This window comes from Vanessa cardui, chromosome 24 (assembly GCF_905220365.1).
Source record: "Vanessa cardui chromosome 24, ilVanCard2.1, whole genome shotgun sequence".
Classification (NCBI taxonomy): Eukaryota; Metazoa; Arthropoda; class Insecta; order Lepidoptera; family Nymphalidae; genus Vanessa; species Vanessa cardui.
The window spans coordinates 867,092-883,993 of record NC_061146.1 but is presented as its reverse complement, the minus strand read 5'-3'; the positions used below and the strand labels follow the sequence as shown (position 1 = coordinate 883,993).

The 16,902-nt window shown below is 34.7% G+C and overlaps 1 protein-coding gene across 1 annotated transcript in view; it reads right to left on the bottom strand.

Moving 5' to 3' along the window:
* Positions 1-16,902, bottom strand: part of LOC124540143 (inactive dipeptidyl peptidase 10) — a 303,680-nt gene that overhangs the window by 8,591 nt on the left and 278,187 nt on the right. Inside the window, exons 4-6 of the mRNA XM_047117591.1 lie at positions 13,932-14,059; positions 6,507-6,670; positions 763-980 (exon numbers count right to left, since the gene is read on the bottom strand). Of these exons, the coding sequence (XP_046973547.1) occupies positions 763-980; positions 6,507-6,670; positions 13,932-14,059 (510 nt within the window). The remainder of the gene's footprint in view (positions 1-762; positions 981-6,506; positions 6,671-13,931; positions 14,060-16,902) is intronic.

Sequence of the window (16,902 nt, the reverse complement as noted above, 5' to 3'; positions counted from 1 at the left end):
TGAAGTGAACTCTTTTCATTGACTCCGAGTATGTCTTCGGATAGATTACATGTTTCAATTCGAAATATTCGGTAAATATTTTAATATTCTATTCACTGCGCCATCAAGCTAGCAAAAGAAAACCATCAACTAACAGATAAGCCTATCATGTACAAAACATCCATCTTCATAAAGGCCAAAAAAACGTGTTCCACAACCTCATATTATTCTAGTTCATAGAACATTCGACGCACGTTTCGTCCCAAAAACAAGACATTTTCATTTAAGAAATGAAGAAATAATTCTTCCTTCCAAAACGACAGCCAACTTTATTTTTTTATACAAATTGAATAGTTCTCGTTCCATCTTATTTATCTACTTTTGGTTTCTTACAGTAGTAGGTTTCCTTTTAAGGAACAAGCATAAGATAAAATATAAAAATACATACAGCGCAAGAAAATTCCTCGGAGTCCAAAAATTTGAACATAAAGTTTGGTTAAAAAGGTTTTTGATTAAATAGTCTCTAAGTTTTGGTGACGTATGAATAAAAACAATTATATATGTTCATTATACACAAATTATACACAGCCGAGATTGCCCAGTGATTAGATCGCGTGCATCTTAACCGATAATTGCGGTTTTCAAACCGCGTCCAATTTCATAGAAAATATGTCAAAATGTGTCCAATTTCATAGAAATTCTGTGACACGTGTTTTCCACCAACCTGCATTCGAACAGCAGTGGGAAATTTACAGGCTGTTGTTGTATACACAGGTTTATTACCTTGGGATACCTCAGTGTCCTGATGGTTGGGTAAGCGGGCGGTTCTTGCTGGTCTAACCCATACCAGGGGTACTTGTGCTGCTGGACGAGGGTGTCGTTGTACGTCACGTACATGAGGGTCTGGCCGTCTGGGCTGAACCAAAGTGCTCGATCCAGCCTCAGCACTTCGGATTCGTATAAGAAATCCGGCACACCGTTGAAGATCACTCCTGGGATACCTGGAAATTGTTAACAGCTTTTATTAAACTGGCAATATTTGTTTGACAGTTAGTTTGTTTCAGTCAAATATGATATTCGTCCACTTTCAATTATTATACGGATATCAAATTATTACATCATTTAATATCCAGAACACTGCAATTTTCTTTTGTATCATATAAAATTGTAAAATGTTAGGAAATTTTGCGTTTTATTGATTTAAAAGATTATTTTCTGAATAAACTTTGAAGTAAATAAAACGCGATGAAATCAGATGCTATGTTTATCGTCTATCTTGTCCTTTTCTACAGCGTCGTTTTGGTGAAAGTATTTATAGATCAAAACAGTCCCGATAAAATGTTAATGTCCCGTTAAAAGTTTAAAAAAGCAACATACAGACCAACACAGAATATTATCGATTAAAACGATTTGAGTTTATAGGTTCAATTTTTTTATTACACTTTTGTATTTATAACTTCATCGTATCTCGTTTGTAGCCGAGACGGAACAGTGGTAAGAACGCGTACATCTTAACCGATGATTGCGGGTTCAAATCCAGGCAAGCACCACTGAATATTCATGGACTTAATTTGTGTTTTATTCATCCCGAGCTCGGCGGTCAAACATCGTGAGGAAACCTGCATGTATCTAATTTCAACGACGTTGTGCCACATGTGAATCCACATTGGAGGAACGTGTTGGAAATTGGAATATGCTCTAACTTTGTCCTAAAGGAATAGAAGACCTTATCCCAGCAGTGGGAAATTTACTGGGTGTTATTGTACGATTTTGCTGTTACGTCGTGTGTATGGGTGAGTCAAATAATGCAAATATCAATAAATAAGTTCTCCATTATCGATTGAGCTGAAATGTTGTGCAAACATTTTGTCTTTGCCGCAATCTAGGACAGCAAATTTTATTTGTCGTATAAAATGAGCAGACTATACGTAAGTCCCCTTTTGAGGTAGTTTAGTTTATTCGACAGTGATGCTACAATGCGGGTTGGTAAATAATTTTATTCCAACACATTCCTTATAATCGGACCAGTGTTGCGAATTATCGATAGATTGACTATCGATAGATGAATATCACCATATCTATCGATAGTGAGCATCATATGCAACACTAAAATGGACCAGCATTCAATTAATAGCACTCAAATTAAGCTCGTTACTGTTCAGCGGTGATAGAATATCTTTGATTCTGCATTCATCAGCTAAGATTAATTTGTTCTAACCATGGAGCCATCTTGTACAATATACAGTAGATTGCAGCCTGTTATTTCTTTTGGCCTTTGGCATATGGCCCAGTGGTATGAACGCGTGCATCTTAACCGATGACTTCGAATTCAAACCCTGGCAAGCAGCACTATATATGCTTAATTTTGTTTGTAATTCATTTCGTGCTCGGCAGTGAAGGAAAAGTTCGTGAGGAAACCTGCATGTGTCTAATTTCATCGAAATTCTGCCATACGAGCATCGCACTAAGCCGCATTTAAACAGCGTGGTGGAATATGTTCCAAACCCTCCCCTTAGTCAGAGAGGACTTAGCCCAGCAGTGCATTATTTACAGGCTGTTACTTACTACTTTTCTCGTATAAGATTTTAATTAATTTTGCCCGTTAGTGTGTATGCGTTAAATCTGCGAACGTGAAACAATTTAAACCAGTTGCACCCGAGCGGTCGAGATGTAATTGAACCCATCGCGTTTACGGCGGTGAGAATACAATAAAGTAAAAACAAATTATTCATCTCATTTTCGTAGACCAATTAAACAAGAGCCCGTTCAAAAAAGGTCTTTATTACCTACACAATAAAGACACTTTTAAATAATATTTATTCTAAAATCCAACCTATCTCAGCCTCCGCGTTACACCTCGATATCAGATATGGACCTCTTTTCAAAGTCCCCCATTGTTAGAATACAAAGTTTTGAAAGATAAACGCGTTTCCTATATTGGATGCTGATTTAACGCAAGATTGCCTTTGTGACGCACGGGGGTGGAATACAAACAGCTGGGTGAGCGAACACTCACTAATGTAAACGTATTATATACAACGCTGTTGTTAAAATATATAATTTGTTATATACATGTATAAGAGCCGAGATGGCGTAGTGGTTAGAACACGTGCATCTTAACCGATGATTTCGGGTTCAAACCCAGGCAAGCACCACTATATATATGTGCATAATTTGTGTTTATAATTCATCTCGTGCTCGGTGGTGAAGGAAAACATCGCGAGGAAACCTGCATGTGTATAATTTCATTGAAATTCTGCCACACTAGATATATCTAGATATATTTATACTTGCATATTCGCAGTCGAATCCGTCTATATTATTAAAGGTCGCTAGCGACCCGACCTGGCTTCGCACGGGTGCAATGCTGTGACTAAATATAGTAGAGAACTAAAGAATGTCTAAATTATCAGTGTTACTTTACTATATTGTCCACGTATTACAACAACCGTCCTCTCAAATCACTCTATGTATACAAAAAACCGCATCAATATCCGTTGAGTAATTTTAAAGATCTAAGCATACATAGGGACAGATAGCGGTTAGCGACTTTGTTTTATACTATGTAAGTATGTTGACATGAATTCTAAGGATTATGTTCTTTGATTTCATAGACGATTAGATATTTCACGATCTCTATTGAATATATTAATTATAAAGATCAAACATGTATCAAAGTATGCCGGGTGGCAAATTTTCACGAGTGAGATTCGAAGTGTATTCTTATAGAAACAGGCTGCTGTGTTTTAAAACTATGAAAGCGTTTCTTAAATATTTATCTTTTCGACTAATCAAATCATTCATTATCATTTCATCATTCATTCATCATTAAATTAATAACACATAACCTTCAAAGGTTTCAAAACTTTTACTTGATTACATGTAGTGTTGTACAAATTAAAAAAGCTGGTAGATTGTCTATGAATAACTGTAAAATAACGTTTATAGTCACAATATGTTTTCCATCGCCGCCGAAAAACAGATAAATGAAAAATAAGATTCGATTAAGATTAATGTTCAAGATAACCTTCGGGTCATCTTAGATATAAAACAAGTGTTATGATAAATAAATATACCGTTAACCTCATTGTTGACAGCACTGACTACTGAGTCAGATATTTCGCTGAAATATTTAGTGTTTCAAAGATGAACGATTTATATTTTGTAAACTTTTTTTAAGATTTTGTGCGTCGTAAAGAAATACTATAGTTACAAGATTACTGAGTTGTCATTAAGAAATTGTCCTTAATTATTTTTTACATAAATGTAATATGATTACGGGCAAATGATCCATCTGATACTTAGCGGTCTGTACTTTCCATAGACATGAGTTACTGATGCGCTACCAACTCTGTGAACTCACATGTTATGTCCAACTTGCTATGTTTATGCAACACTTGGAACACATCGTTACAAATTGGAACAGAACAATGCTATGTATTGCTATTTTCTGGCTAGAACGTCTGTCGTACGTACCCAGATGTGCTTGCAAGTCACTGAGAAAAAAACAATGGTTTTCTTCAACATCGAGCTCTTGTTGAATGACAAACACAAATTAAGCTTGTTCTAGACAATGAGTTATCACAGCTACATCATCAATCATCAATATAAGCATCGCCAATAACATTCGCTGTAGTACATCTGCAGTATTTTGTAAGAACTTTCTACCTCACGTTAAATGGTGACAACCTAGTTAATAACCTAGTTAAACCTAGATAAGACCTTATAATTATTGTACTTAGTATCTCAGTTTTGACATTTCACTCTGGTTTTGCAGTGAATTTCGAGTTTCTTCTTTAGAGATTACCCCTTCGCTCAGTGACACTGACGATTATTTGATTATTTTAAACCGTTAACTAAAATTACATTAAATATTCATAAGTTTCCGAAATTCAATTTCGAATTCACGGATCAAAAGAGTTAAAGCTGTCCTATGTAATACCAAATTGAGAATGGGATTAAACGGCGTCTCAAAATTTTCTCATCTATAATTCTGCGTATTTTTTCTATCTCACCTTAAAGATTAATTAAAGGGGCTTTAAGTTTTAATTTCTCGTTAAAAATACGAAACTAATTTCTTAATTGATTTGATAAGAAAGCGTCAGTTTTCATCAAAATACAAATTTCCATTCGATGATATCATTTTCACGCGTCAAATTATTGTTTTGAAGCCGACCGATTTTCATTTATCTGCTTTTAATGAAATTAAAATCGAGGCAAGATGGGGGCGGGCATATGTCAATTTAAACATCACAACACAAAGTTGCTTAAAATTTTATTAAACATTTTTGACGCTTGGCCCTTGGAGTAGTGGTGCAAAAAGCTTTATCAAAAGTATAACACCTCGCCTCTCTCGCCAGTAAATATATGTATATATATTTATTGATAGTATCAGTATATAATAGTTTTTACTTTATGTCAAGCTTAAATATAAATTAAACAGGAGTATTAACATGTTTAAACATTCTATTTGACGTGTACACAAGATAATTATACCGCGATAACTTTGTGTAATCTATCCCAGAAAGTTTCGTACTGACAAAATTATTAAATTAACGAAATATCGTATACTAGTTCAATCTAGCAGCTTCGTCTGCGGGTATAGTAAGCAGCCTCAACTTTAAATTTATATTTTTTTCTTATGGTATTGGTTGGTGGACGAGCATATAGACCACCTGATGGTAAGTGGTCACCATCACCTATAATGACGCTGTAAGAAATATTAAGTATTTCTTACATCGTCAATGTGCCACCAACCTTGGGAACTAAGATGTTATGTACAAATTATAATATTACCGTGGATTAATTTATAATAAATTTATGACATATTTAAAAAGGTCTTGAAGACTGAAGTACAATACACTGCCATACAGATTGCCATCTCAGCATGGGTACGGGTTTGTTATAAACGCGAGGCACGTAAACAATTATAAACAAATGATCATATTTATAAAAACTTCTAGGTTAGGTATACCGGTTTTTATCGGTACGCATGTAGCACAAGTTCATTAGTTTTCTGCTATCTTGGGTCTGTGTGTTTGTGGTACGATCGTTACTTCTGATTTTCCATAACACGAGTGCTTTAGTTACTTACATTGGGATGTTTTTAACAAAGTAGGTATACTTACTGTTGGGTGAGTAGAAATAAAATTCTGCAGATATTTTTAATTTTGCCTTTTCGTAAATTCAAATATCAGTAAAAAATTCATCGGTAAAAAGCATATTATTAAGCGTGGAATGTATACCTGTTGACTTTCAGGCGGGACACATTACATACTTATATAATTATATATTACAATGTATTTGACTAATATGACTGTACTTTTTAAATGTTGAAAAAAGAGTAACTACTTTCTTACCGGTTTTTCTAGGTATAATCTACTTTTCGAACCAATGGCAGCTTCATTTAATTGTTAAATGACGATTCAAGTGCTTGTAAAAGGCTACTTGAATAAAGTTAATTTAGTGATGTTCGATTTTAAATTTCATACGAACAACATTTATACAATGTACATTTTTTTGCTCACCATTGCTTGTGATCCTGCAGACCAAGGTCTTCAGCACTTTGGGCTTGTAGTAGATGTCGTTGTCGTACACGAAGACGAGGCCCGAGCCAGTGGGCGCCCACTCCGCATACTGCAGCAGCGGCGCCGATCTGTCATCTTCGACGGGAGATATCGGGATTTTGTTCCTGAATATTGAAATAAGTGAGACAGACCGTTCTAACTATAAAAGAAAAGGAAAAGGGAATGAATTCATTCGTGTGGATTATTATATTAATTAAAGAAAATTACACTTTTTTTAGGATGGCAAATAGACTAATATAAGGTACAATATAAAAATTAAATCACCAATAAGTAGGTTAAGACAAAGGCCTCCTCTTCCATCAAGGAGAGGGCTTGGAACACCACGCTGTTCATTCACGAAATTAGACACACGCAGGTTACCTCACGATGTTTTCTTTCACCGCCGAGTGCGAGATGAATTATAAACACAAATTAAGCACATATATGTATGTAGTGGTGCTTGCTTGGGCTTGAACCTGAAATCATCATCGCGTCTACAACAAATCAGGAAAGAGCCCTGCCTTTCTACCGAAAATTTAATTTGCTTACTATGAATGCTGAAACTAAATTTACTACAGAATGAATCTTTATGTACAACGTTCATAGTTTTTCAGTCATTAGTCAATAAACCATTTTTAAATCTGTAATATTTTAAATAAATTTAAATATTGATTTAAATAACATGCTATATTGATTTATATTAAATGCACAATGTATTAGGTACTTAACTGCATAAGAATTGATGCTGTATTGCTTAAAATAGCTTCGAAAATAAGCCTTTATTTCACTTAAAAAGTAAAGTATAAATTATGGTTATTGTGGGTTATCCCTTAGAGATAGACATGTACGATCGTGGATTTTTTGTAGACCTTTTAACGTGTAAAATACTGTAGTACATTATTTTGATCTATCTAGTGGGGTTCAGCCAGCGTTTTCAATGTAAGCGCAAAAGCATTTATTTACGATATCATTAGAAACCTTAAAAAATATCTGCGTTTCTCTACCATATTTTGAATGTAATAATTATATTATATATCTTTACCTTCCTCTATCTATTAAAAACATCCACATTCAAATCTGCTGAAAAGTTGCGAAATATGTATTAAGAAATAAAAAAGCATACACAAGGACAGACAGAGAGCTTAGCTTATAATGTCGGAGCTAGAGACTCTCTTCGGGATGTTTTTAACAGAGTAGGAATACTCACTGTTGCGTCGCAATATATTCACAACAATATTATGTATATTCGCAGTAACATTGATCACTTTGATAAAATCAGTGATAATCATTGTATGTGCACTAGGAGTAAGGATAAGCTTATAACGCCAAGTTTCCGACTCCGCAAAATCAATAAATCTTTCTTGGGGCAAGGTATCCGTTTCTATAATAAAATTCCGCAGACATTTTTAACTTTGCCGTTTCGTAAATTTAAATCGTTTATAAAAAATACATTGGTAAAAAGGCATATTATTCGATACAAGATTTTGTAGATGATAAAAAAGCGTGGGATTAATACCTGTTGACTTCCAGGTCGGATATATTAATTTAAATAATTGTCTTAACTAACATGACTTTGTATTTTTTCAATGTTGAAAAAGAGTAACTACTGAGTTTCTTGCCGATTCTTCTTAGTAGAATCTACTTTGCGAAACGGTGGTAGCTTCAATTAATTGTTAAATGACGCTTCAAAAGGGCTTGTAAAAGCACACTTGAATAAAGTATATTTTGATTTGATTTGAGCAGTGAGTAAATTTGTTGTATACTTTGTAATAATTATAAGTCTTTTTAACTATTTTCGAAAAACCATAGTTTGTTTGCGAATAATCTATCAAGGCTATTATACAAATTGTATCTGAAGGCGTTAATTATTCTCGGAATTTAACGGAATAGTTAGTTCAAAGAGCAATTACCTGTAGCCATTGCTGGTGCAATCCTGAACTTGATTCAGCTCTAAAGCTTGCGGTTTCAATCCAGTTCAATCAATAGATGTAAGGTTAGACTGTGGTGTCTGTTTGACCATTGAACTTGTTTACGAGCACGTTTCATTGATCTGATTTTTCTTTATAATATAATTTTTGACTGTAAATGTAATGCTTAAAATAAATAAAGATTTGGGCTTTGACTGTGACTTTCTGTAAGTGTAATGCTTAAAATAAATAAAGATTTAGGCTTTGACTGTCACTTTAATATATGAGATGTTTTAAGCGTTGGAAGGCAGGGAACTATTACAAATAGCCGATTTCCCCATGCGTCCTGGAACCACCAGGTCTCTGTCGCTCCGACGGCAAGAGACCAGATGGTTTGACACTGGTCCCATGGCAAAGAGGGAGGAGTTTGTTGTGGGATGCTACCTATGTTAATACCTTTGCAGTATCTCACCTGGCTCATGCAACACGGACGGTTGGGGCGGCTGCTGAGAGTGCGGCAGCGAAAAAGTGGGAGATGTATGCCTCCTTGTGTCAAAGATTTTTATTTGTGCCACTAGCGTTCGAGACGTCAGGATGTTGGGGGTCGGATGCCCTTGCTTTAATCAGGGAGATTGGCTATCGCCTAAGAGAGAGGTGATTTGACAGTCACTCCGGGTCCTACCTGGCGCAGAGGTTGTCCATTGCCGTACAGCGTGGAAATGCAGCCTGCATTATGGGCAGCTTTGCGTCGGGTACGAACCGGGAGACACTATTTTAAATTTGTATATAACGACTGTATATTATATTAATTTAAAATGATCTTATGAATTTTAAATTATACATAAGATATAAAATTTTATGATATATTACATTATTATGTTAATGCGACTTTGATTATGATTAAAATAGCCGATTTTAATTTAAATATACGTAGGTAGATTGTCATATGGGAAAATTTTAATAAGGGTTAGCTATTCCATAAAGGCTGGTCATTACCGCCCACACGTTTAGACTGGCCTTGGAAATGAAGGCGTTTTGTTCCATTTTATTGTAGTTTCAATCACTCATAAACTAAGTGATGCTGTGTAGTAGAATATGTGGGTTATCCTACTCAGACGGATTTGCACAAAACCATAACACCGTTAATAACGCTTAAAGTTATAAAGTTACTGTGGGTCTACTGTCTAAACGTTGGGGCTAAAAATCTATATTAATGTTATAAATGTGAAAGTAGCTCTGTCTGTCCGTCGCTCTTTCACGACAAACGGCTGAACCGAATTTGATGAAATTCGGTATGTAGTGAACTTGAGGTCCCAGGAAGTATGGATGGATAATTAGTATGGATCATATTTTAAACCAATAATTAAGTAATGACATTATTACTGTTACTAAGTTGTTGCCGATTCATCTCAGCCAAATCTTCCATCAAGTGGTCATTTATTACAAGATTTTAAATGAACATGGTTATTTTTAGTATTACAGTTATTAACTACGGGATATTTACGATGTTTTTTTATTTTTAGTTGGTGGAGCTCGATATTACGACATTACCTACGGATGTCTTGTTCATGAGACTGAAGTTGTAGATGTAGATAATCTTAGAAGTGTCCATACACATGGACATAATATCGCATAAATGTCGAGTTCCATAGTTATTTAAGAGAGTTTTTTTTAACAAAAAAGTTAAATGTTTGTTAAAAACAAAACCTTCTTAGCTTTCGAAATTTGTAAAAATCTCTTGAATAAACGCGAAGTTTTACCGACCCAAAAGTAGGTAAAAGAACTAAGAGTTATCCGTTGACTTTTATCTTTTATAAAACGAGGTACATAAATTTGATTTTATAACTTAGAGTAAATACTGAGTTTCTCGTGAGTTATTCACGACAGAATTAAATTACCACCGGATTGGATTATATACATGTACCCTTCCCTGTCCTGTGAAAGGCACATTATTCATGTTTATTGTCTAACTATTGTGTCAGCTGTTTGGACGACTGTTTGTTTATCCGGTAATATTTGCAAAGGTTAATCTTAAAAAAAGATAATTACATTGTATTCTAAGTAAAGTTAGCCACCTTAAACAAATTATTTGTTGATTTTAATTAGATAAATACATATGTGTATGTATTAGATACCCGGTACTATAGATTATTTTTATTGTTAGTAGTAATGTATTTATTAATTGTGTTTATATCTACTATATACATCCCTACCTCTTTCCATATATGTTTCTTTCCTCTACCTTAAGGTTGCCTAGAAGAGATCGCTGTTCAAGCGATAAGGGCTTTTGTGCATCTTTCTTAAACGTGACTAAACGATGTGTTTACTGGTGTACAATATTTTGCTTTAGATTCTTGGTACAACAATTGATAATAATATTTGTCTCCACCCACACACGAGTACAAAGCCATTGACAATATACTTCTAAACCTAATTGAACATTTAGGACAGACTAACTCGAAAACCGTACTATCAAATTATCTTGTTACTTTACTTCGTCTAAGATTTCAAGAAACTAATTACATTCCAGCGGTTGCCATGGCAACGGACAAAGGAGGCCTCAAAATAAAGTACTTAAAGTTTAATCTAGCTGAGAACGTGTTTAAATTCGTCGATACGATATCTGAGAGGCTGGATGGATCTTTTAGCGATTGGCGTTATTCGGTCGAGCAAAATTTCTATGTGATATATCCCATAAGAGAGAGCGCTTTCGACTTCGGTTGTAGGAAGAGGAAAATGTATTTTTAATGACGTTTTTAGTGGAAAATGGGTCACCTGTAGATCATCATAGGTTGCCATTATCCATAGGGAACGGCACAGTCAGAAATATTAACAATTTCTTACGACATAAATCTGCTAATACTATAATATTGACTCACCATTAAAACCGGAATATAATAGATTTGGTGGTAGAATATCTGATGTGTGGATGACATCTAATGGGTCAAATCAAAATTTTGAATCCATTCGATAATTTTCGAATGCACGGAGTCCGGTCTCCGTATCGTGTTCTGATTGATGATGACTGGTGATAATAATGCATAATCATTCAATCATTCCAGATCATTCAGATACAGTTCTAATTTTGTCGGCTTTTGAATAATGTTGAATCAATTCCTACCTTTATATAACTAATTTAATGCTGTACCTAAGTGCGATAAGATTTGATATTCTAATCGCAATAGTAATAACATATCTGGTTGTATATTTCGAGCTAAGTGGTCACCACCATTCATGAACATTAAAGCCGTAAGAAATATTTATCATTTCTTACATTACCAATTAGCAACCTATCTTGGGGACTATGATGTTATGTCCCTTGTTCCTGTAGTAATACTTCCCCATCAGTCTTTAAACCGGAATATAAAATTACTATGTTTTGTATATTTGGCATTACAATACTACTTTTCAAGTAGTCTTTTATAAACAATTTGAATCGTCAATTTACAAAAACATATTTAAGTGAAGCTACCAATGCTTCGATATGCCTGACACTGAAAAGAATTGGTAAGAAACTCAGTAGGTTTTCTTTTTCAACGTATAAAAGCATAGGGGTATTTTCGCGTAAATGTCACCACGGATTGTAAAACACTAAATTTATAGTTCATAATTTAAGAAAATTCATAAATATATAATAATCCATATTATGAATATAAAATGGATAAAATTTTGCTTTAAAAATATTGTAGTCTGGGTTCACAAACGAGTAGATATGGGAGCCAGTGAGAGTAACATTACGGCTAAGAGAGAGTCGTTGGCGTCGTGATAATTGCAAATAATAGTTTCAAACCAAAGTTCCTCCCTTTAATAGTTAAAATAAAAGTTCTAGAATTGTTATTGCTCGAGGTGAAATGGCCCAGCGGGTAAAACGCATGCTTCTTAACCGATGATTGCGGGTTCAAACCCTGGTGCTTAATTTGTGTTTTTGTATAATTAATTTTTTTTATGGTATAGGTTGGTGGACGAGTATACCACCAACCTTGGGAACTAAGATAAGAAAGAAAGAAAGAAAAGAAAGAAATGTTTATTATATGTTTATTGTTTATTATAAGATGTTATGTCCCTTGTGCCCGTAGTTACATTGGTTATCTATTCGGGCTTGCACAAAGGCCTTCATTTCGTACTGGGCGGTGAAAGAAAACTTCGCAAGGAAACCTGCATGTCTCAAATTTCATAGAACTTTTGCTACACGTGTATTCCACTAACCCGCATTGGTTCAGCGTGGTAAGGTTTTGGAACACCAAAACCTTCTCCTCAAAGAGAGAGTAGACCTTAGCTGAGAAGTGGGAAATTTAGTTATAGTATTTATTGGCTGTTGTTGTTGTTGTCATTGCTCTGGCTGCTGGTACTGATGAGTTTGACTTTGTATGTAATGGATATCTCAGCGTCCAAGTGATGTCGTGTCGTACATTAAAACGTTCTCGTCTAGTACTTGACAATTTGTAGGAGAGTTTGAACGCTGTCAGTGATTGTGTTAATACAAGTAATATTAACATCGTGTTCAAGGGAATTGTCTATTAGGAGCACGTGTTACTCATTATATCGGTATTAATATATCAAAGTAACGAGCTAAGTTCAAGTCTGGCGTACAAACTTAAAGTTAAGACACAGTTGGTGACTTGCTGAAAGAACAATTTGGGATTGACTTATATTAAGTACTGGAGTACGTTGCTAAGGTGTTTGCGTTATACGGTCGAGCGTCAGGTTTTAGGTTGTCATTACATATCACTACATATTATTGAACAAAATCCCGCGATCGCGTCTGTCTGTCTGTCTGTATGTTCGCAATGAACTCGAAAACTACTGAACAAATTTTCAGGTGGTTTTTACTTATAAGGATTCATAGGGACGGTTTAGGTGTATAATTTATAAAAGTCGAGATGGCCCAGTGGTTAGAACGCGTGCATCTTAATCGATGATTGCGTTTTCAAACCCAGGCAAGCACCGCTGATTCATGTGCTTAATTTGTCTTTATAATTCATCTCGTGCTCAGCGGTGAAGGAAAACATCGTGAGGAAACCTGCATGTGACAAATTTCATAGAAATTCTGCCACATGTGTATGCCACCAAGGAGGCCTGTAGCCCAGCAGTGGGAATTTACAGGCTGTTGTTGTTTGTTGTTGTTATAAAGGTTTTTGTGTGAAAAGAAATAAGTTGAAATAGTAGGACAATAGTTAAACTAGTGCAGTGTAAAGCAAAGTCGCTTATCGCAGACTGTTCCTATGTATGCTTACTTCTTAAAATTACACAACAGATTTTGAAGCGGATTTTTTTAAAAGATAGAGCAAGGTTTATTTGTATAATACATACACAATATAGTAGAGAATTACTGAAAAACTGTGAACGTTGTAAGAGTACAGTACATTGCGAAGCCGGGGCAGATCGCTTGTGAATTATAAAAACAATTTTGTTTTATTAATATTACTGTGTAACTACTTATAAAATAAATAAGTTGTATTTTATTTCGTATACTTGATACCTTGTGATGACGTCATAGACGTGATATCTCGCGAGCCGAGCGTGTCGCCAGCCCGGCCTCACGTCCGAGATGAGTAGCACGAACTTCAGATCCACGGACACCTTAAAGTCGACCGCATTCAGCTCCCTCTGCAACAAGACAAGTGGCGTTAGAATTTCAAAATTTAACTACAGAGGCAATGAGAATAGAATCATAGAAGTAATTTTATAGTAAGTAATTTTATAGCATAGTCCCGGCTTCGCACGGGTAGATATAAGTGTCTTTTTTTTGCCTTTTGATCATATTTTTGTTGTTTTTTTCCAACATGTTTTATTTCAACTTATTTACACAAAAACCTTTATAAATTATATACGTAAACCTTCCTTATGAATCTCTCTATCTATAAATGAAAGCCGCATGAAAATCCGTTTAATAGTTTTTTTTAGTAGTTTTTCAAACATAAAGACAGACAGACGCCGTCGCTTGACTTTGTTTTATAATATGTTGTGATTATAGACAATGTTAAAAGCCAAGATAGTTACATCTTTTTCTTTTGATTCAATTTATACGATTGATTCTATATTCTCACTAATATTAATGAAAGCGGATTCATGTCCTAAATAAGCTATTTTTTGTTTTATCACTTATCATCATGAAATTTTACATACCAGGGTTTCAGAATAGGCTAGTTACCTAATAACTCCTACTTCCCTCAAATGTAGGCGAACCATAGTCCGATACTAGTATGTTAATACGTATATGTAGTTAGGGATGCAACATCGCTCATAAAAAACATCGATATCAGAACATCATGTTAGAAATATCGACGTTTATGAACGATATATCGATATTTTGATCGATGTTTTTTTTTTAGCAGAAATGAGACGTTACTTAATTTGTTTTAACATTTATTTTTAAGAATTATCTTCGATCTTTAAAATGCATTAGCTTGAAATAAGGATCAAATGCAGTAGCAATTGTCAACAATGAACATTGCTCTAGGTTATCAAATCTCTTAGAAACTTCCTTGTCAATTTCTGCTTTTAATGACAAGGTGCATTCCATTATTGCTGAATATTTATCTAGCATGTTTCTCAGAAACCAAGGCTTTATCTGGTAAACTATTAAAACTCCGATTTGTCGCTACAATTACGTTCCCTTATATGCATCTTTTTTTTTCATCTGAATGCTGACATCGTTCATAAAACATCGATGTTAGAAGTTTCAATATCGATGTTAAAACATCGATGTTTATGAACGATATATCGATATTTGAAAAACATCGATGTTTATGAACGATGTATCGATATTTGAAAAACATCAAAAATGTTTGAAAAACATATCGTTTGCATCCCTATATGTAGTTACCATTTTTACGCTAGAATATACCGTTTCGCATATACACCTGATATGGTATGGTAGGCAGCACCTGGCCGAGTGCCAGACTAAAAACCAGCGGCACCTCTTTCGTAGTGGACGCCACGGAATCGTTTGAGCATACTACCGTGAACAGAGAATAAATAATTTGAGAATTGTTTGAACTATTTTGCCAAAATTGGGGCAAGTTTTAAATCAATTTACAAGAATCATTTGTGAAAGTCCACTTCGAAAAAATCTATTGAAGATAAAGTACTACCTAATAATTATTTACAAAAAAGTACTAATTTAACATCGCACTTTCTTTCATAGAGAATTCTGCTATGTTGTCAATAAATCGCGTAATAATAATAAAGTGTCCAACATCTGGCCCCTTAACTCGAGCGGACTACCGGACGACGAAAGTTATTATTCCACTAATTAATTTATGCATCAACATCAATACCCTACAGATTATACACTGAAGCTTAGGGGATTAAATTAATCATCCATTATCGAACACTTTTGCTCTCGTGCAGTTGGAATTATATCTTGTCATCAATTATCACAAATCAGTGATCGCTCGACTAATTAACGTTCAAATATTAGTTCGCTGAATTGTAATGGAAACCGCAGACACCATTAATAGCCGACAACGTTGGAAATATGTAAAATTGACAGCTTAGCGCACTGATTGAACATTAATTAATGGCTAAGCATTATTGCGAATCAATTATAATCGTTTCAATAGTCTGTTCGATTTTGTTAAGCAAAACCACTCCACTTACTTTGAAAATATACTTATTATATATTATATTTATTTACTTATAACAGGAAAAAAAGTTTGTTCATTAAAAGTATTTAGGGATTTTTCTTCAAGAAATTCTGATTAAAATCCCGGTGTCGATGTACTGAGTACATTACTTGGTGGTAGGGCTTCGTTCAATCCCGTCTGGGTAGGTACCACATACACATCAGTTATTCTACCGCCAAACAACAGTACTCAGTATTGTTTTGTGTTGATTGAAGGGTGAGTGAGCCAGTGTAAGTACAGGCACAAGGGATATAACATCTTAGTTCCCAAGGTTGGTGGCGCATTGACTATGTAAGGAATAGTTAATGTTTCTTTCAGCGTCATTGTCTATGGGTGATTGTGACCACTTACCATCAGGTGGCAAATATACTCGACCGCCAACTTATACTATAAAATCTAAGCTAGATATCATTAGAATCAATACAGTTGTTTGTGGGCGATTGAAACTTTTATTTTTATAACATCGCTCAATTTTAAAATTAGTTTTTTAAAATAATGGCTACTCTTACCCCGTAAAGCTCCAACGATTTTGGAAGTTAATCTTTTTCGGATATTTTTAAATGATCGTGGCAAATTTTTATCCGGTGTTTTTTAGTCTGTGGAAGCATTCGTCGCATTTATGTGACAGATGAAATTCATATACTGATGTGCAAAACAAAACTCCATCGCGAATGACGTCAAAATAGTGATCGAGTATTTACGCCCATTACGGCGATTGATACTGGGACATATAGATTGATAGTTAATTTAGTTACACCAGTTTAACTTGCACAGCTACGCACGTTACACGAGAAAAAATGCCTACGTGTCGTCCTCAGTAAG